At 40.4% G+C, this 22949-nt stretch overlaps 2 protein-coding genes across 6 annotated transcripts in view; both read right to left on the bottom strand.

Moving 5' to 3' along the window:
• The window catches only part of LOC110948477 (RNA binding protein fox-1 homolog 3-like), a 550111-nt gene that overhangs the window by 496384 nt on the left and 30778 nt on the right, over positions 1–22949 (bottom strand). The window lies entirely within an intron of this gene.
• On the bottom strand, positions 14808–16292 carry LOC110948481 (noggin-like). The gene has a single exon (XM_022190025.2). It carries the CDS (start codon positions 15867–15869, stop codon positions 15201–15203), a length of 669 nt encoding a protein of 222 aa, XP_022045717.1. The 5' UTR covers positions 15870–16292; the 3' UTR covers positions 14808–15200.

Genomic DNA, 22949 nt, shown 5'->3' with positions numbered 1-22949 from the left:
CACAAAGCTCCATAAAGCCAATGGCACCAGGAGAGTTGCACTGATAAATCAACAGCAGGCTGCGAACAAGGCCCGGTGCCGGCGGACCTGTGTGCGATAGGACAACTCTATCGGTGAATTTCACAGGTCATTACTCTGGCTCCAGCCGTTGCTGCCTCCAGTGGCTCTGGAGACGGCCAGCTTTTTCTCAGAGACAACAGCTTACTGGGCTTTGTGCTAGCTAAACAAGCGTGTCTGTCTCACAGCAGTAGATTAATGTCTAGATAGAGAGTTTGCTCCTCAGGGAGACCTGTAGAGGAGCCATCCATCAACCTTTGGAAACCATTACACAATAACAAAATAACAAAATCTGTGAGGGGCTCATTGACTGAACCCTGTCTTCTGGGGCTGCAGTGGGAGAGGTAGACAGAGGAGGAGGTTTCTGAATTAGGTCTTACAAAAAAAGGAAGGTTGAATTTCCTGAAAACAAAAAACAGTAATTGATAAATTTACTTGTGCCCCTGTGCATGGCAGATGTGTTTGTTTCCATTTTGCTCAACAGAAACAAACATATTCAATTTTAATATTATATACGACAAAGAAAAAACGCAAACCCTATACTGGATAAGCTGAAACTGCAGGAAGCTAGGCTTTTGTGCTTAAAAAAAAATTACAGATTTTACAACATTTTCAATGATTAATCACTGCAACTCTTTGGCCTCGGTGTCTCATTACTCTGTGAGCTATATTGCAACTTAAAGAGCATTTTCATTCAGTGTCATCTGTGAGAAGTTGTGTGTGGTAAACATACAAACCATTGGCCCTCCACACGAATGACAGTAAACAACACAGGATCTCTGGTTGCACCCCACTACTGCCCCCCACCCCTGAGGAGAAAGGGGTCACACAAACACAGCATCTGACTGCTTCTTAATTTGTTTAAAGCAGCCCATTCAAACAGGATCCCCAACAGAGAGAAAATCTCGTTTCCAAGGCTGTCGCCATGGCTCGAGCTGTGTTGTTTAGGAAGGAGATCAGGACGCCGCTGACGACTCAGCTGACTTCCAGCACACACAGCTTCACAGAGGCGCCAGGTTGTAATTAACACTTTGCAGATTACGTTTACAGGACCAACATGGTCTGCCTCAGTTTTATTACAGCCGGGATAGTGCTTCTGCCCTCAGGGTATACAAAACACTCTCTGTTTGACGTTGTCGTGTCCTGTGTGAGAACATTTGACAGGTTTTGATCGTGCTAACAGTCAGCTGGATGTTCACTGTTCCTCAGAGATAATGAGAATCTCCCTCTGCTTCTGCCAGTTTTCCAGCTATGACTGGATGAAGAGACGCGCCGCAGTCTGACAAAATTAATCTATTTCTGTCCCTCTATCTGCAGCTTTCATTCATTTATTTGGGCTCATGCTGTTGGTCTAACAGTCTTATTAGAGGAGCAGTGAAACTAATCCATTTCTTGGCAGCAGGCGGCAGACAGCTGGGCAGTGAGGAGTCGCACAAAGTGGCTGACATAATTGCGATGTAATCATTTTCATGCAGCTCCTCGGTTCTTCTTAGACACCAAGCAGCGCTTCAGGTTAACATGCTAAGGTAATAAAACAGCCATTAAATTGCCAATGACCTCAGAATGTGAGGGCCCAGTCACTCAGCTTTCATCAAACATGTCATTTAGTGAACGTTTCTCATGGCCAACACAAAGGAATGATCTTCAAACATGCACAGGCATGCATAATAATTTTAAAATCTAAATGTAGGTTGTAAAGAAAATCTCGTGTTTATTAAATATTTTGAGGAATCAAATACATTCCTCAGATAGAATCCACAGTGTTAGTGTTAGATCTAAATATATCAGATAATAGCTGAGCTCATCAAGTGCTAATATTAGTCCTTGTTAACATAGTGAACACTTGTGCTCTTTAATCATGGGTCAGAGCAGTGCTACAGTTTGCACTCAAACAAACATAGAAGAATCTGAATGAATTACACATTAAGTGCAGCTGTGGGAAACATCTGCACCACTAGATGGCGGATATCCTCAGAAATACTTTTGAATGCAGCTTTATACACAGCAGCTGTCGTTAATATCCCTTCAGTGAAAACTCTGAACTTATGGCTTCCAGTCATGTCAGGAAAAAATAGAAACCTTCAGCAGGCTAAAAATAAATCTGGACATTTATCAGAAGTTCAAAGTGAAACAGACATGCTTCAAATACTGAATCAACAACAGCAAATGTGTACTGAGCATTAATAATAGATCAGAATACAGAGAAGTGTCGGCCGCTGCGGAAAAAGCCTGGCTTTCCCATTTATCTCTCCGAACTTGTGTGTCTTAAACACTTCACACTGAATTAAGCTGAAGTGGAAACCTACTCCAGACTTGCAGCACTTCTTTCCACTCCATAGCTGGGTGATAAATCTTGAGTCTTCCATCCACCTCTGCTTACTTCCTGCCTTGTTCCTGTCTTTTATAAGCCTTCTTCTTCTTCTCTTTCTATTTGGCCGACAGTAGTTTGTTTTGCTCATAGAATAGATGGAGGACCAGAGGATTTATGAGTTGCAAACAACTGAGGACAGCTAGCAAGTAAACGTACATGAATGAAGAGCAGCAACACAAATTAAACATCTACATGTTCCTGCAGAATGGTAATACACTTGTTAGGGATAATGTCTCCTTAATCAAAGGCTTAGCCTTAAGAATGGCGGAAACAGATAGCATGGCTCTATCTCCAAAGTTACCGACTCCTAATTTTCAATAATTAACATGTTGCACATAGTTTGTTAATTCGTACACAAACAGAAATTAAACAAAGACAATTTGTGGTTTTAGGTGGAGTTGCATGCTGGAACTATTACAACAACAAAAACAAAAAAACAAATCTGCGTAGTGTATTAAACTCGAAGCAGCCAAAGTGCCACATGGCTCAGTCAGGTTTTCCTTTTGAATAAGTGAGACATGACTAATGACTAAATTTATCTTCGCAAGAGACACATTTACTTAAGTCTCATTGTTAAAATATCTGGGATTACACCTTAAGTAGTCTTACCCCTGAAACATACAGTATTTATGTGACATGTTTGTGCAACACCTTGACAGAAAGCAATTATATCAGCAACCCACAGGCGTGTTAATGACGGTGCTCTGTCATCAGGATGGAGACGCAGAGTTAGTTTTGTCTCAGTCTCTGGTGCTGGAGGGCTTTTACACCTGGTAACCTTCTATGCTGAACTTCTGGTAATACTGATAATGTAATCAATGTAAAGAGAAGCAACAACCTTGGTCCTGCTTAACTTTATGGTCAATTTAAAGCACTTCTCATTTGAATTTGCGCTTCATTACTTGTAGCCACCGTAACTCCTAGCATGTAGAAAACATCATAGAGCTGACCAATTTTCACTCCTGCCTAAAAACAGATTTTCAGCATTACAAAATTATGACTGCAGAGTGAAAATGACTCCATCTTAGAAATCATTTAAAGTTCATCTTTAGATTAATTATATATAATGGAACACAAATGTGTCACATTGGCCCAAAGGGTGATATGCAAACAAGCAACAACCTCTGGATCTGAAAAAGAAGTCAGCACAGAGGTGCCAAAAACTGCAGTTATACCAATGGCCACTTGAGGCAGTCCCCAAAAACAAGTCAATCCCATAGACTGTATATATAGTTGACATAGCATCTGGCTCCAGAATTGAAGCCAACCCGGAAGTGTCAAAAACTTGCAATATCACGCCATCCGCTAGGGTTGGCTCCAAGAAGCTTTAGCTCCATAAACCCCAATTCATTTTTGGAGAAAATAAAATTTGATAGACTGATTTTCTACAGCTCAGGATTTTTTTCCCGTTAGTTTTCATGGTCAAAATGAGAGATCAGGTGGCCGATCTTAAAATAAATCAATACTGAATTTTAAATAAATCGTTAAAGTTGGCGGAGCCAGGGGGCGTGGCTATACTTGATAGACAGCAACAGAAGCCTCTGCGGTAAAACGTGGGCGGGATAAGAGAGTCCTCAGCCAATCCTGCCCCGAGTTGCTCTCCGGTCCAGTCTGTTTGATGACGCTTTTTACATCACTGGCTCCAAAAATCCAAAACGGCGACCAGGAAGTAGCAAAATCCGGGCTTCATTTTCTCGGCGTTGATACCAACGGGTGACGTCACGGTTAGTTTACGCCTGGTCAATCCCCATAGACCCCCATGTTAAAAGGCTAGATTTCAGAGCAAAAATAAATGTGTACAGCTAGTACAAACAATAGTTTTAATCTTTATAACTAATTACGGCTTTTATGACAGCCGCACAGTAGGTGAATATTCATATATCACACCCATTTTAATTATATTATGGCGTAAAATTACACATAATGAAATAGTAAATGGTCTGTATTTATATAGCGCTTTACTATACCTGCAAGGTACCCAAAGCGCTTTACACGACCCATCAGGAGCAATTAGGGGTTAGGTGTCTTGCTCAGGGACACCTCGACATGAGCTCTACGGGCCGAGGATCGAACCGGCAACCCTTCGGTCTACCCACTGAGCTATGCCGAGCCCTATGACCCCTATAATGAACTGATGAAATAAATTAAGTCATCCATCCAAGTCCCTCAAGGTCTGCATAGGCTCATCTGCTGACACCACATGGAGTCCTAGTACCTAGTGTAGTATGAACAGAACTGTGTGCATACCCGCTTTCTGCTTTTGAAGTCTGTATTGGTCAGTCTATAAGGAAGCAGAAACCATGAATTGGCACTTAGTAGGAATCAGGCACTGCCAAGACGGAAATGGCCAGAACCTCCTCACTGAGCTTCAAAACTGCTCGTCTGGAAACATATGGGTCACGCCACGACGTTTATATACAGTCTACGTATGCAGCCCAGAAAAACACTCATGCTGCCAAGCAAACAAAACTGCTACTCCTGTCTCAGGAGCTAGTTCTAAGTTCTACAAAGGATATGTTTTCACAAAAAGCTTCAGTCATCTGTACAGCACCCATCCTACTACAGCAACTCTCCCAGCAGACCTATTCATAATGCAAAGATGCAGAATGTGCAAATAGGAGTGCCAATGCACGTTTACCTGGACTGCTGCTCTTCAATATCTCAGATACTGAGCATTCCGAATTCCTGTATAACTGAGTGGAACCTGTTTGAACAACACTTGGAGCGAATCCACGTACCGCTCAAGAGCCAGTGAAAAGAGAGAAAGGTGCACAATCCAGATGAGTGGATTGCCAAACTTATCCCCAAAGCTGCCAAATATGTCCCCAATTTCCCAAAGCAGACATCATGCTTGCTATACTCACACAGCTGTCAAAAACCCAAAGTATTGTGAAGAGTCCTGAAACATCCTAAAGAAAAACCTCAGAACAAGGATAAACACCTTAAGACAAGATTCTGGCTAGAAAACAAACCCAACAAGGCTTGAAGCTTCCAGCTTTTTCTTGACTATTTAATCTCTGCTTGCTGCTAAAATGTTTGTAATATCCCTCTAATATTTGACAAACCAAATACCTATCATTGTAATATTCACCTAGAGCTTCTCTTGCTTCTCATATTTCTGTCTTACTAATCCTATTTTCTGGCTTTTTGCTTTTATTGCGAACAGTAGAGAATGACAGAAACTTGGATGAATATAAGCAATCAGTGGGCTGATTCAGAGCAACACTGTAGTTATATGGTGAATCTAAGTGTGCATTATAAAAATTAATTTGTTGAATACTTATATCGCACAGCATACTTGAAAATTTCTTTCTGAGATAACACTACACCAAGTTGGATGTGCAAGTCCAGAATTATTGAAGGAATAGAGGCTGCCTAGAGACATATGCGCCAAGCAGCTTCAATGCAATCATGAATCCTAAAATCTGAATGTGATTAAACTGCCACAACTCTGCTTGTTTTTATCACTCTGCAACCACCCTGTGGGCACTTCCTTTGCACCTGAGTTTTTCTCCAATATCATGTCTTCTTGTAGGTATCAAGCGAATACGGAAAGGTATTTTAGCAACAGAGCTGCACCTCTTATTACTTTCTGAAGTTATTGTAAGTGAGAGCCAAAAATCCAAAAGAGGTGGACCTGGAAACAATTTGCAGAGATCCCGCAGTGCATCTGAGAATCTCGCAAACCTCTAGGAATGATCTCTTTAGATATTTATCATCCGATCAAAGCACAACCAAGTGTGAAGAGAGTGAATTAATAAATATCCTTAGGCAGCTTGTTTAGTTGTGCAACATGACAGGATGATAGAAAGGACTTGGCACACATTCAGCAGTGGGTAAACCTGAATATGCTTAAGGCTTGAGAGGTGCCAGTGGAGTTTGGAGGGGTGTGTAGAGGGCATGGAGGGGGTGCTTTGGGAGAAACATGGAGACACAGGAGAGGAATGATGGACGGCTCACACGCCAGTCATTGTGAGAAAATTATAGCTAGATGCTGCCAACTGAGGCAGTGTGGCGGCCAGCCAAAGCCCTGGGAGAACAAAGGCCCAGCATCCCTGTGTGTGAGTGAGCGCCGGCCTGCCTGCGGAGCCCCAAACCTTCATATTTACATGCGACGCTCAAGAGTTAATTGCAGTGAATTCCTGCACTGGGTGCCAAGTAGGGGCTGTTGTTGCTTTATTTTACATAACAAACACACTGCTTCTACTGAGTCCTCTCTGTTTCAAAGGATCTTGAACCAAAAAATGCAAAAGGATTTCAGCCCTCATGAATTATAACTCTTCTCCAAAAATAAACTAATTAATTGTGTTATGCGGCTCTGGGAGAGCAGTAATTTTCAAATATTTTAATCACAAAGAAATATATGGTGAATCTTGAAAAAGAAACACATGGAAGCAGTCAATATATACTGATATTTTGTTTATATACTCTACATTATCACGGTGCTTTCGGGTTATAAGCTGCATTGGTGGCTCCCAGAGGAAAACATGAAAGTTTCACACATTCCTCCAATTACCCTGCGTGTTTGGGAAATGATTTGTATTTAATTCAGCTTCTCAGGAAATGTTCATGTGTGCGCTTTCAGCCACAGGAGGGCTAAGAGGCCCCTATAACCAGCCAGACCTCATCTTCACAGTAGTTGATGGACAAAAGCCAAAATGTGTCACGGTTGCTACGGTTCCTGATTTTTTTGTAAACGTACAGTGCCCTCTCGACTTGGCAGAGCTGCCCCGTGCACATCAAAGTAAGGTCTGACCTTGCATACCAGATGAGGTTTGGATTAACGAGCTCTGGACATCAAACAGCAGGATCACCCCCCACAAGTCATCAAACCCAGCTCGGAGAAATTTACAGCGCACAAAAACGCTGGAAAAATCAACATCAACCTTGCCACGCATCTCGGTTTGAACATCGTGACCAGGACGGGGAGCAGCAGCAGCAGAGAGGATATTTCAAAAGCCTCCAATTATCTGATGTGTGGGAGAGCACAATGAACTGGGCACAGTGCCAAACAGCATCCTTTACCAAACAAATAAAACTTTTGACAGGACGTGTCCGCCTTTCAGGGGACTGCACACCAACAAATTGCTCATGCAGGGAAGCGACAAATGCTTCTCATATTCACTGCTCACTGATGAACATAATTTAACAAGATTCATATTTTAAAAAAAGATCACAGTGAAACCAATATTGCAATAGACAGAAGTAGACTAAATGGAAATCACGGTCAGCATCATGGAGGCTAGCAGTTCAATGCATAAGATCCTGTTTAAAGTCAGGTTGTGAACTGAGGAACAAGTGAAGATGGAGATACTGAAACTAAAAGATTTTGGGACTGATAGAAATTCTCAAGGGCAACCTTTAGTTCTGACATCAAAAATGTGTGGGAGGAGGAGGTTTCAGATGCTGTTCAAAGAAGCATACTGAGGCCCTTTTATGTGTTGCCCTACTTACCTGAATGACAACAATCAGTCACAAATAATTCATGATTACTGTAACTATTAGGACTATTCGTAAAATGGTTCATAAAAATGGGTTGTGCAGCCTTGGTGAACCACTCACTGATTAAAACGATACTTTAGAGGACTTTGATTAGGACTACAGTGTGAACTGAAACTTAAATCTACTATTATTCACTGCCAAAAAGTAAGGCTTCAACAAACAATTTTCAGGATCTATCAGGTCAGTCCATCAGGTCAGTTTGTACAATATATACAATCGCAGTGTTTTACTGTTAATATTTAATTTAGTCAAGAAAACATGTAACATTATCTGTATCTATTTATCGGAAAGCACTGCAGATCAACATCTGCAGTTTTAATCATCTCAACCCCAAAACTTGCTAGTGGATTTGAAAAGCATGTTTTCTTTTTAAAATGCCAAATTACCACAAATTATCATTACCAGAAACTGTAAAAACAGAAAGAACTGTAACGTTTCCAACTCTCAGAAAGTCCTTGAACTGCTCGTGTCTAACATATAGTTTCATTATGAAAATCAACCAAATCTAAACTTCTCTTTGCGGGATTTCATCAAAATCACTTTATTCTACATGTCTAATTTTAAATTAATCAAAAAATTTAAAGTTTAGTGGTTAAACATCACCCGTGGGCACTTGGAAAATGTTCTATGGTTTGTTTGTTGTTTTCAATTTTCAAAAAACAAATATTCAAGGCATTTCCACTCAGTTTTCTTCTTTTCTTTATAGTGTATGATATTGTTACACAGAGGACATTTCTGAGTTCTCTGTACTTCTAGTTATGGTTGTGATGTTTCCATGGAGGTGTAAGACTTTATATGGCAGTGAAAAATGAGTCCACAGTGAGAAAAAAGTATGGCAGGAGCAAAATAAGGAAGACCCATTGGGGGTTCAGAGAGTTATTTCTGTGAATTCACTGTTATATTTTGGTAATGATTTTTTATCTTTTAATTATTTGATCTCTGAAATCAGGTCAAATGTGGTAAAATGCTGCTTAGTTTTTCTGTTTTGATATTTTCAACATTCACCAAAACAACTTAAACCCCCAAAATGTCCAGATGAGAGAGAAACTAGAGGATGGGAGAATTGGGTCATTTTGGTTTTTGTTTTGTTTTGTTTTTGTTTTGTAAAATTGCAGAGAATAAGTGTTCTTTTAAATAACTAAGTGGCAAAATCACAAATTGTTTCAGCTTGGCAAGTAACTCGTCAATCTTCTGCTTTTATTACAGTGCTCAGCTACATTTTGCCATGAACTAAACACACTTCCAGTACAGGTTAAAATTGGAGCAATAAAGAAAATGTGAAAACAGTACAGGTAAAGAAATTCAATTACATTAATTCTTATTTTTAAATGTAGTCAAACAGTAAGTTTAGGTACTTTATCATCTATTACATAAAGTGTCATCAACAAGGTGAACAGAAAGTCTAAAGTCTATGAAGCCTGTATAAAGCACATCCCAATAATGAATCTAGTTACCCTACACATGCTGTAGTCCACAAAAGTAATAATAGAAGCAAATAGAGTAAAATGCATAACAGTTCATGCAACATCAAGTTAATATTTGCTTAGAATGTGGCAGTAGCAGCATGTTAAGACTAGGATACCTCATGTAACTGAGCAACTGAGTGGAAGCAAAAAAAATGTTTCCATTTGACCAGAAACACAAAAATGGAGGAACGAGATGAAACTTAAACCGAGCGACAGGTTCATATCTGAGCTCTGTGAACAACAGAAACAGCTGTCCTATTGGGAGTGAACACCTGTCTTCATTCAGGGTTGTTTCCCAGAGGCCTCAGCGGCAGCCACAGCTGGACGTCCAGACAGTGAATAAATGGAACTTATTCAGATTTCTTTAGATTCTATCATATTGACAGATGTCTGCAGACAAATCCCCTCCGGTCTTTAAAGCAGGGATTGTCTTCACTGTCAAAGCTGTGAAATGAACTCGAACTTAAATTAGGTCAGATAGCTTCATGACAGATTTTAATTCTCTGATTCCAAACTGAAACATGCGTCTTCATTAGTAGACATCACGTTATAAGGACAATTTTCTGTTTTTTCATGCTTGACTGCTGTCTTTTTTATCTTTAAGGTCACTTTAATTTGGATAAATACAGCATAAAATCTGCATTCCATTGTCTACAATGTTATACCAGCTAAAGAAATCATTCTATCATTTGGAAACAATTGTGAATACAGAAAAAATGCATTTCTGTTCATCAACTGTAAGTAAATATAGGCTTTGTACTTTAAATAAATAAAAACTGTTGTCCATTATTATTTTTCTTGATTATTGTACTAATGATCTTCAGAAATGTGTTCTTAATTTTGACATTTAAGCATTAGATTACAGTTTTATATGTATATTCTCAAGTTTTCACCGTAAGCTCTATGACACATTCACTGAAATATAATTAAGTCAAAATGAGCCCAAAATTTCATTTAAATTTGTAAACAGTAATACTCAAGGTTCCCTTACTAGCTTGTTTTTGTTATCATTATTTACAGAGATTTCAAGTGCATCTCAGTGTTCCTCAACAGATATAGTCACTTCCACAGTTTGATCATGTGATGGCAACTGAGGTGTCACCATGTCAAGTGAGCAAACCCCTTTCTGTTCAGGAAGATTATTAGATACAGATGAAAGCTCTGGGAAAAGCTAGCAATTGGCACTTAAATTAACTTTTTGAGAGGAGAAGCTTAAGATGTTCTTCAGGTCGCTATTATTTAATCATCATAAAGGAAGCTGTCTGTTGTGGTTCTGTGAATTTATTGCATATTTCCTGCAAATTTAACTCATTCTTGTACCTTCTAAACATGTTCAATATTGTCTAAAAAACTGAAAGTATGATAAACATTTTGTGGAGAAAACTAGTCAGACACTGTAGAGGTTACTCGATCTTAAAAAAATACATTTTAATTATTATGGATCATAGCACAGTCATGGGGCCTCATTTATAAAACATTGCGTAGGATCCATACTAAAAGTTTACGTACGCCGAAAATCTGAAATGGGCATATGCCCTTCGTCCCTGATTTATAAAACTGTGCGCAAGCACAGCTGCACGCAATTTCTTGATAAATCACACACCAGCTGGAAGATTGCACAGGTGGATCCACCTCACATCCCGCCCACAACACACCCACATTTTACCATGAATGGTAAAATCCGGCTCTACAAGTCTAATATGTGATAACAATAAAGGTTTTAGATCAATCTGGTTTCAATTCACCACTTCACCCTCCGGCACTGCCGTTCCCTCTGTCTCCAAAATGTGCTAAAGCAAGCATCAAAGTTGGCGCACCGGTGCGCACGAAATCACAACGTATGCCACTTTCTACGCAAAAGTTGTGATTTACGCCACTTTCTAGCCCTGTTTTGTGTGTAAGCAAGCATCAAGAATCAAGGTTGGCGCACAGTCTCACGCCAAGTTTGTTTTTAGAAATCACAACCTTTGCATAGAAAGTGGAATACGCCACTTTCTAGCCGTTTTGTGCATACGCAAGCTTTATAAATGAGGCCCATGGTCATTATTATGTGGATAAATTAAAGTTTCAGTTCAGTGTCATGCTATCCAAATTAAGCTCCTGAAAATAAAAGTTCCTCCTTAAAAATAATTAGTCACTCAGTTGAATTTTTCCTCAGTCCTGCTGTTTACGTTTAAAGGATATATTTTTATCTGCAATGTGTCTCATAACAGAACAATTTCTGTTGCCAGTCAAAACTTTGTCTGAACTAGCAGCAATATAAAGATCAAAAGGTATTTTCCAGCTTTCATCACTGCATAAAAGCATAAAACTTTGTGTATCATTTTATTACAGAGCTGTGGTCCAAGTATGGTGGTGATTGTGTACTCAGAGCTTTCAAACCTGATCATTACAGCACATCCTTTCATGTGCCGAACTGTTTAACAGTATTATTTGAAATTTGTCATTTCCACTGAATAAACATCAGTCTGCAGTCTGACTTTTACAAACTGAGCTGGCATACTCGGCTTGTTATTCTATTCATCACAAAGGTGCCACAAAGGCTACCTTTGGCCTATTAATGAGCCAGTCAAAGTTATTAAAACCAATTTTATCATCTGTAAAGAAAAATGAATGACTTGTGTTTGATATTGTTGGCAAAACGAACAAGGAGAGGTTTGCTTTGATCAGGAAAACATCTGAACCCTGTAGGAGAATTTAATCAGCAACAAGGTTTTGGCTTCAGAATATCTGCATAGAAAAAAAAGGTTGATTAGGTTAAAGTGGGGGGGGGAGTAGAGAAGCAGTAAAACAAGCCTATACCCAAAGAGATCATTAAGTTAATGGATTGCTGGTGGCTAAAAGCATTACATTGCTGGGCATCTCAGACTTCAGGGATCTGCTGACAGTCGAGGCCTGAGAAGCGCCACGCTGAGCGACGACGCTGAGAGCTGAGGGCCGGCTCAGAAGTGACGAAGGGCATTAGCAACCCTGCATCCTCTAGTCTGCAGCTGGTATTAGCAGGCACCGAGCGTTCTGTCAACACGTATTACTCCACACACAAATCATCTGACCGGCGTCACTATTTTGCCCGGCTACAGCAGGAAAAACTGAGGGAAAGAGAGGTAGAAACTTGCAGAAGAAGGAGGAACAAGGAATAACTTGTGTTCCTCAAATATGATAAGAAACACTAGAAAAACTCCTGGGTATATGACTGAAAAGTTCTTGCTGAAAGAAACAGAAACACACCTTGAAAAGCACCTGTTTTACATAACAGACAAAATCAAGTTGAAATATACTAGTGGTATAAGGAACTGTTATCTGGGGCAGTTGTTAACCGACTCTAATCCTTCGAAGAGCTTTTCTATGACACACAAAACCTGAAATAGGTGGGTATCAACAGGGCTTGTCAACTGTGAATCCTGACCACCGCTGGCTTTAAGAAAAGGGACAAACAATATTATGGAAAAGACAAGAAGATTAATGTCAAACACAGAGGGTCCAACACACACACACACACACCAGAGGCTGTACATTGTGTTTGTTTAAGCTGCATCGTGCAGATCTTCGGCCTACCGTTACTATCTGGTGACAAGTATGAGGATTTGTGTGTCGCATGCATACGTGCAGAGCTGGCTCTGAGGCTAAGGAGCATCATTACGGACTAAACAGAACTAAAACAAAACACAGGCTTTCTGGTGCCCTACTGTCTACCCAACTGAGGCTGTGGAACAACGGAGGGGGAGGTTGTCTTAGTCAGTGTCTGAGAGAAGCGACTACACAAAATAATTAGAGATTGAAAATTATTTCTGTGGCAAGTGGCTCCATCTTTCTTCACCCTCACAACTTGGCTTTAGATTTTAGCAGTGGCCTCCAAAAACACAAAAATGTCAGTTTACGTTTTGGGGAAAGTTAATACAACAATGCACGAAACATTTACAGTATTTCCTTTTGACATGATGCTGTTAAAAATACAACATCATGCAGCTTTAAGGAAGACTTGGAGCAAGTCAAATGAAATGTACAGTCTATGTGTTATAATGAAGAAAAAAAACTTGAGTGGAAAGCTTCATGAGTTTAAGGAATTCATTGGCATTATCATATTCAGAGTCAATAAATTATGTGATGGCAATAAGATGCCTTACAGCCAAGATGTGATGTCTGATGCCAGAGGATGTGCGTTACACTCTGGTGGAAGGCATATTCAGGTCTCTTCCGTGCAGTTAAAGTATAAAATCTAAATGCTCAAGCACAAAATACAAGTCTTACAACTTCAGCACATACAAAAGAAATAGTAAGATATGATCAGAATCTTATGTATTATGCTTTACTACGAAACTGAACTTCGATGTTGCAGTTGGAGAAGGCGGTGTCAATTGAACAACCTCATACACTGTGATACAATTCAATCATAAATCACCAAAGTACACTTACTCAAGTACTGCACATAAGCACAATTTTACTATACTTCTACTTTCCATATATGCTTAGACTGCACTGTATCACTAACTTAGCTCTATTTGCATCATGAAAACATATGTTTATGGATCACTTTAATAATTATATAAGGATCTAAAAAATTCTTCAACCCTGATTTGAACGTAAGAATTTAGTATATTTGACAAGATGGCATTTACATTCAAGTTCAAATTCCTATTGGGTTATTACTAGTCACTCACTGCGATCTCTGTAATATGAATAGCAAAGAAAGAATTCCCGAGGTTTGGAACCTTTTTTCTAAATAGCTAAATAGTTAATCCAGAAAACTAGCAACCCCTGAATCAAGCATTGAACAGGCTACATGCCGGACCACTGTTTCAAAGTTGGAAAACGAATCTATTGGATTGTAATGGTGCTGTAGGTTCAATTTTAAAGACATGTCCAGCATCAGCCTCTGCTTCTCCCACTGGAGCAGAAATCCAGCTCAACTCAGCTCCTGCTGGGCTGCAAATGGGGAGGAGGGTTTGTACAGATGAAAGACTGAAACCTGTGAGCAGCTGCCGATTCCTTCAGTCACTGCATCTCTGCTGCTTCCTTTATCAGCTTTTAATGAGCCTGATGTATGACTGACAGCTTTGCCATGATAAGATAGTGTTGGTTAACTGGAGACCAGCAGAGAACCTTTGTTCACATGATTAAAATTTAATACTGGATTACTGTTAAATAAAACCAATATCCATGAGAAACGGCTGCAGTTTATCACTAAATCCTCTTTTTTGTTTCTACAACGATACAGTGTTGCGACATCAAGTGTAAGACGGAGTAAACCAGACACCATCGAGCACCATATAAGCGCATGATTGTAAAAAGTACGTGATGCGTAAAATGGTATTAGCGTGAGAACCACACACTGAGCGCAATGTGGCAGGTGACTTAAAGGTATCCAACGCTCAGACTGGGTAAAAGTGATCAGAATAAGGAAAGGGACAGCATTTTAAATCATTTCAGTGTTGTTTTATTGTACGAATATAAAGAATAAATAGCACATTTCCTTAATTTACAGGATAAAACAAGTCACTGATACGCAGTTGTATCAATAATCCACGTTTACTCAACTCTGAGGTCGATCTGCTTCATCCATGTATGGAAAACAGCAAGTCCGTACGTGGCTCTATGCGCCATATCTCCATAAATACAAAATATATAACCAATATTCTCCACAAATAAAGTAGACTCTGGTTACAAATAACACTGACTTTGTACAGAGAGTACTTATAACTGCATGGCACCGCATATACAGAAAATACATTCCTACACTCGGTAGTGCATGTGAAAGTCGAATCATAAAAATACTGAGCTTATAATTTATGTTTAGAGTCTTTTCTTTAACTTGAACAGGAGCATTTGCAGTCTGTAATGATGGGGTACTGCACCGGTATCCAGGCGCATTTCAGCCCCCCTTTCCTCTGTACGCATCTCCATCGCAGTATCGTCAGGTGGGTAGAGTTCGCAGGTTTGCACACCATTCCCTCCGGGACAGAACACGACCTTTTGCTCAGGCAGCTGCCCACTCGCACAAACCGCGGCCAGAACCTGTTCCCCAGGTCGGTCCAGGTGTACACGACCGGACAGAACGAGTAGGCCCACAGCCACTGCTGTAGCCGCCGCTTCAGTTTCTTACTGGGTTTGTGCTTCTTGCCGAACTGGACGTCGAAATCCACCGCTCGGATCTCCTTCGGCAGTACTCCACCGGGCTTCTGGATGTCAAAGTCATCGAGTTCATCGTTCCCGGTGTATTTGTCCTCCATGGGCGGTAAAACGGACAAAAAGCGACTGTCAAAGTCCCCCAGGACGCTCTTTAGCTCGGTCTCGTTAAGGTCCCGCTCCTTGGGGTCAAAGACAGGATCCGGGTCCTCTTTTAATTCCACTAGCGGCAGACTGTCACTCGGAATGGGGCGAAGAAGGTAGTAGTGCTGACAAATCCCTCTGTCCATGAGAAGTCCGAGAGACAGCAACAGCAGATACATGGCCACACACTGCTGAGACTGATCCATGTCAAACGGTGGAGATCAGCGCGCACACCGAGCTGCTAAAAGGACACTTTCTTGTGCGCAATTACGCGTGAGCCGTATCCAAACCTGCGTGGCGAGTGTCCCTTCAAAGTTCAGTTTCCCATGATAAAAATCCGTGACAGAAATAAAAGGTTTGTCCGCAGCAGCATCAGTGGAAACAGCTTTTAATGATTGACTGCGTGACAAAGCTCAGAAGTCTCCTCGGGCTCCGTGCGCCTGGACTCGGCATGATGCTCCAGTTGTCTCCTTTGCAGAAAAGTGCTGAGCGTAACCCGCGACCTCGGTTTTATCCTCCACACGGAGCGTGATGTAATTCGTGTGCCCCTCTTTGAATGTGGGTTTGTTGTCTAGGAGGAGATCCCCAATACCTCCTTCTTCCACCGCGCGGGAGGCGGGTGGGGGGTGGGGGGGACACGCAGGGAGAGGAGACGCCCCCTGTCGGTTTTCCAGACTTCCTCAAATCAGTCTTTCATTCCTCAGGGGTGTTGGTCAACTGGTGAATCTTTCTGCTGGGAGTCTCTGCAGGCTTCCAAAACACTCAAACTACTTGCAAAAACAAAAGCTAACGGGACATTTATTCAAGTACTTTTGTGGCACTTTTCTAGAAGTATTTCATGGAAATGACACTTTATCCGATGACGCTGGCAGTTTTAGTTTCTTTGCACATATACAAAATAGATTAGCTAAGAGCATATAATGCACTGCTTTGATTAAATCGTCATAATAATAAAAAAAGTTCTTTCTTAACAGGCTACAACAATAAAGTGTTGTTTATATGTTCATGCATCATGTACGCTTTTACTTTTGATACTATAGTAGTACTACTACTGCTTTATTGCACTCAAAAATCTGGTATTGCAACATTTATTTGCATGATGCATCTGAATATTTCTTTTACTGCTGGTAGAAATCAGAATTCAGCTATTTTATTCAAACATGTATGCCTGTATGCCATAGACTGTTAGGACTCTGTTCATGAGAAACTGTCAACACAAGAGGGAGATTCCGATGCCATTCTTTCAGATGAAACTTTAACAGATGGTATGGAAGGTATGGAGCCCCTAAACTAAGGTTTATGTTGGCATAATATGTTTACTAGAAACAGCCCACAAATAAACCAAAACAAATCCCCTATATTTGCTTTAATATTTCTTACATTAATATGTTCTGAATTTTGTGGAAATCCATATTAATGCTTCATTAACAATCTTAAGCGAAAACGAAAAAAATATGTTGAGAGTAAAATTATTTAGAATTAGTTTAAAAATTTGTTAGAAAATGTGAAATTTCACTGATACTACAATATTATGGCTTGCTTCATAACAGACAATCCCACAGAACATACTGCATGGGAAAGAAACAATCATATCACCCAATTAGCAGCACCTTTTGCACGTTTGAAGAAAGTCATGATTTATAGCCTGAATATGGGATGAAATGGCCTGTTAACTACACTTTTTGCAGTGTATTTACTGCTTGTGTCCAACTCAAGTGGGACAATATTTCTGCCTGTAACGGTGCCACAGCGAGCCTCTCAATAAAGCTGGCCAAATTAGCTCCCAAATAAACAACGCTCACTAAGCTGCAGCCATGGAAAGTATCACAATTTGTGAACCTGTCTAAACTCCTGCTCAGAGAATCATTCTTTGAAAAATAATTTAATGGAAGAACTTAGCCAGCTGCTACATCAGCCATAAACCATCCGCTGTAGATAAATGCATCTCTGTTTCATTTTGAATGAGCTAATTCACACAAGCACTTGAGCACACGACTCATTTAGTTTACGGTCAAATGATGGTGAAAAGTCTGGAAAATGTCACCCTTATATTTTTCATCTGACCAGCACATATCATAAACTACAGCCCCTAAAAAAGCTCGACAGATAGGCTCAATCCAGTGCATTCACACGGGGGACGGTGCAGAGTAAACTACTTCCACATACAAACCTAAAACTAAACATCAGATATGAAGAAATCACAGACATTTAATGCCCATTTCTACTTAAAATCAGCTCAAATCACTTATTTTCTTTTGGATAAGTCAAAATGATTCAGTCAAACTTGCTTGCAATAGTTAATCACACACTTGAGGGAGTTTCAAAATGAAATTGACATGTCAGTTCACTTCGGAAATAATATTTCACACACTAGAATATTTCATTTCTAATGTGGCTGCATCGGTGAAGTTTAAACATGGTTCTCATTATGTGCCATCGGGATTGCCAGGCTCATTTAACGCCGAGTTGTTTTTGTTTCTTCTAATCCCTTCCTACTGTTTTACCACAGGAACGTTTTGATAGTGAAATATTCCTCCTTAAAAAGTCAGGCTACTTGAGACAGACGCCTGCTTAATTGAGGAGTTTTTGTAAATCTTAAGTTAACCAAACACAGTTCCCTTTAGCTAATAAACCACTCGATGTAACGACCTTTTTTTTTTTTTTTTTTTTTTTTTTTTTTAAATGCAGGGTCTGGTTCTTGAAGACCTTTAAACCTGTGCTTAAGGATATGTGTTCCAAATGAATCTCCGTGTTTGAGCCATGCACAGGTCATTGTAGCCTTCCCTGCTGATTTCTCATTTTGTGAGGAAAAGCAGACTTCTCTCTTGGCAGCCATCTTCAGCAATGGTACCAAGAAAAGTCAAGCTCAGGTAAAACACAACAGAGAGGACTGGACGATTCAGACAGCTTCCATCCATGCAGGAGCAAACCACAAAAACCTGAGCTATTTAGAAAGTCGTCCAAGCAGACATTTGAGGCTTGATACCCTGCCCTGAGCGGTGCAGGTTATCAATGACAGAGCAGCTACAGTGTCATTCAGAAAACACAAAGCACCTTTCACATGCTTTATCTCCCTCAGCGCGTTGTTTCACACCTCGTGCTGATTGAGGCCACATTGCCAAGCTGAATACACACAGACATGAAGTGGGTGCTATTCTGTTTACTCTGGCACTTGGGAGGTGTGCAAATTGCTAGTTTGTTCAGCACTTTTTTCCATTCCTCTGCAAACCTAAAGCACACAATCACAATAATCGCTCCTCCTGTGAGCTTAATTAAAATTAATTGCTACCTCTGACCACTGACCATGATTCCAATGTAAGATTGCATTCTTCCATGTCCCACAACTCTTGTCTTATTTAGGAATTTAAAGTCTCAGTCACCTCCTTATTCTCAGGACTGTTAAACTCTCATTTTCTCTCTCAGAAAGCAAAAATTAGCACTAATTCAGCATGAAAAGTGAAAACATAACTAGCTTCATTTTAATATCTGAAGATTTTTTTTGTCCATTAAGTAATCAAGTAAGGTAAGGCAATACGAGGATGTTTCTTCAAATTAACAGTTTGAGCTCATGTTCAACTGTCGACTGTTCAGTCAGTACATCTCAATAAGGCAACGTGTTATTAAATCAATTGTTTATATCAAGGTTGTGAAGAACACTCACACACTATAAAATATCTGTGGTTTTTAACAGGCACTACAATTAGCACATTTAGCTAATTTTTCCCACAGGTTGCAGAGTTGCAAAGCACCCACAGCCTAATGTGAGTGTGTTCCTTCCATTTATCCATAAAGTTTTCACAGACAGAAAACTCTGCATCCAAACAAAGTCGTTAAACCAAAATGAGTGATTACTCACAAGAGTGAGTTTGCATTTGAGCAGACAGATGACAGAGAGTTGAGTTAATAAGTATCATATACATGAATAAAAACAAAACAATAGAGGTCTTCTTTGTTGGTTAGAGACTCTTCAGGTCAAGCTAGTGAGAGTATATGTTTAATTTAGAATTCCAGACCAATCACATGGTTGACAGGATTCCAATCTCACTATTCACCAAGTATTAGACAATATTAAATAAAAACACACAGATGAGTCGGCTCGAGGCTTTGTAACAACTCCTGAACTATGATTTCTTTTAAAGAGCCCATATCATGCAAATTTATACTTGTATAATTGTGCTTTTGGTGTCTCCTAGAATATGTTTACATGCTTTAATGTTCAAAAAACACAATTTTTCTCTCATACTACAGAACTTTTCACCCTCTTACAAAAAAGCCCGGTCTGTAGGTGTTGGTCAACTAACCCAATGAAAGAAAGTAGCATTTGTAATGTATTCTAATCCCATATCTCAGGCAGACCGGTGTTGCTATAGTAGAAGTGGTTCTAGTGAGATAACAATTTTGGACTGTGAGGGAACAACTGCACATTCTTTGTTTGGGGTCTTGCCAAACTAGCTTCTAGACAGGTGTTATGCAAATGTGGTACATGGTGATGTCAATAAGCAAAAGAAAGAAAGCTTGGACTTCAGACGAGGCATCTCAGGCAGGTAAGGAGCAGAGTCTTCCTATTTCAAGGTCTCTGGTGTGGACCTTGAGGTTTGCAGACCTTTTATATGCACAGGAAAGCCATTAACACACCGAAAGGAAGAGGAAAATAGGGGATAACCTCAAATGTAAAGTATTTGGATGATTGCACATGCCTGTTTTCCGTTCTGCTGCAATTCTTCCAGCATTCTGAATTTTGTTAAAAACATGTTTCCGTTTTTATAACCCACATTATTTGACTTTGAGAACAATGGAAACAAACAAATAAAGACATCTAAGGCAGAATCAAGTTCAACATTTGCTGGAAAGCAATGTGCCATCATTCAGAAAGACACCGTACCGGTCACTGGGAGATTATTCCATAATGGAAATGTTGGATTTTTACTGCTTATCTTGGTTGCAACTGAAGATAAAGTGATTGCAACTGTGATAATTTGCCAGAGTTGTAGTATCCTACCAAAGGATTACAAAACAGTGCAGATACATGAGCCATGTTTCCTTTCAATTGTCAAGGAACCCTTGATTGTGAATTAGGCTTGTTTTCATTAACCGCTTTGAAGCTAATAAACTAGAATGTGTAGTGTTGTCAGAAGGTGGCGGCACAAGTCACATCACCCACAAACAAAGTAGAAGCCAAAATGCAAAAAAACCCCAAAAAGAATAAAATACGGAAGAAGAGGAGAAAGAAACAAACAGAATTTTGGCCATCTATGAAAGATCAAAGGAGTCGTTTCCAGGAATTGTTTTCAGTCAGACAAGTGAGGTAATCATAACTGGACATGTTTCACAATGTCTGAAGGGAAAGGTAACAAAACTAACAGTTAATCAATGATATGAGTTAAAGTTTGCTACTTGTTTAAAAACTTGGGTTTCAATCTCCTACAAAGCACAGTAACTCTTCATAAAAAGTGAAAAATCACCTAAAGCAAAAGTTGAAAAAGAAAATTTCAGAAAGTTTTGCCATTTTTCATTAACTTATTCTAAAGTGATATTTCAAAATATGGATAAAAATACACCCTGGATCATATTACATGACCACAGTTGGTGATAATTTTAATTTCACTTCACTAGCTTAAGCTTTACAAATTTACCAAGAGGTTTTTCTCCATGTCAAATCATTTTCCCATAAACATGGGTGTAAGTAATGGCTATTTGCAGGTATAAGCAGTATCAACTGCAAGCAGCTTTAATCCAAATATGATCTGTGTCAGCTTGTATTGGTCAAACCAGTACAAACTTGCGCAGGTATGCAGACGCACACAACCACTGTGAAGTCTCTTACTTTGCCATGTTGGTTTAAGGGAGAGTCCAGGTCAGCAGTTTCAGATCAGCCTTTATTTTATTGGAATCAAAGTAAACACTTGTGCTCTTGATGGATGATATAGCACTCCATCAATCCCCTGTGTGATATAAATGAAGCCTGACGACCAGCACAGAGACACAGCAGGCGTCCTCTGTGGCTAGCGGGGCATTTGGCGCATTTCAACGCCCAGCTGAAGCTGAGGCGTTGATCTCCACATGGTGATCTGGCTGGATTTCTACAGATCATGAGAAGCCAACGCTGCTGCCATGCCAGAGGCTCCTGTGAACGAGCAAACAGGCCAGGAGTCAGAATGTAGTGGTGGTGGTAGTGGGTGGGGGGATGTCGGGTGGTTGCGGTGTCTCCAGCCCCTACAACACAGACGGCTGTTTGTGCCATGCAACCCCCCCACCGACCCCACCTTGGTCTCAAACTCTCAGCTCCTAATTCACACTTCATAAATCAAGATGACCTGTCCTCATGCGAATTCATCTCTCTCTGTTCTGGATAATAGTGGCACTATTGTTCCCACTGCGGGGATTCATTTCAGAGACATAAACTATCCTCAAGGTCCGATGCACAGGCTTGATAGCTATAGCAGCTCCTAGATGTCCACATGGAGACGTCAAGGGCTGAAACTGCAGTCCTCCGTGTCAGGCCATGTCTGTTTGGTTATATTTTCAACTCCTCTGGCAGCTAATACAGTTCCAAAAATAAGAACACTAATTGGCCAGTGTTTATTTCTGTATGGGAGAAATAAGTGTTTTTAGCAGGTTGTTTGTGGCACGATGGTTTAACAGTCAGGACTCTCTGGGAGGTACGGCTCAGTCCACTGCATGGAAAAAGAGCCGACTCTCTCCTTTTTTTAATAAATAAGGTCTTTTATACGAAAATTGGTAATACAGTATAGTTGTGTGTGAGGCTGGCAAGGCAGCGTGTGACATCATGAGTGTTGACTCATGAGCAGATGAGTGATGCACACTGAGCTTTTTGCCTCCTCTCAAACTCCTATTTAGTGCCACAGAAACAGCAGTAAAGCCTCACTCTACTCTTGTCTGTCTCGCAGTCTTTCTCCCTCTACAGTGCGGTGGGGGGAGGGTCTGGTAATGAAGCAAGTGTTTCTATGCGTTGTGAGGGGCCTGTCAGCTCTACACACAGCAGACCTCTGTCACCTGTTGCCACCAGCGGGAGGTTCAGGCGACGGGCGTGGAGCCAAGCCTGGCGGCCAGTAGCAGGACCCTGGCTCCACCTATAGACAGCTCAGCAGGGTGATTTACTCTGCCTCCATGCAGAGGTGTCTACGGACACTCGCACATACAGTGTTATGGTAGCAGTGGTATGCAGACTGGCCAACACCTGAAGTTTTTCACCCTTAAATGATTCATTTCATGTACACATGAAGCAAGCACAAGTCAATCATTTCATACAGTGATAACAATAAAAT

This window comes from Acanthochromis polyacanthus, chromosome 21 (genome assembly GCF_021347895.1).
Source record: "Acanthochromis polyacanthus isolate Apoly-LR-REF ecotype Palm Island chromosome 21, KAUST_Apoly_ChrSc, whole genome shotgun sequence".
NCBI classification, from domain to species: Eukaryota; Metazoa; Chordata; class Actinopteri; family Pomacentridae; genus Acanthochromis; species Acanthochromis polyacanthus.
This window is presented reverse-complemented; position numbering and strand designations above follow the sequence as displayed.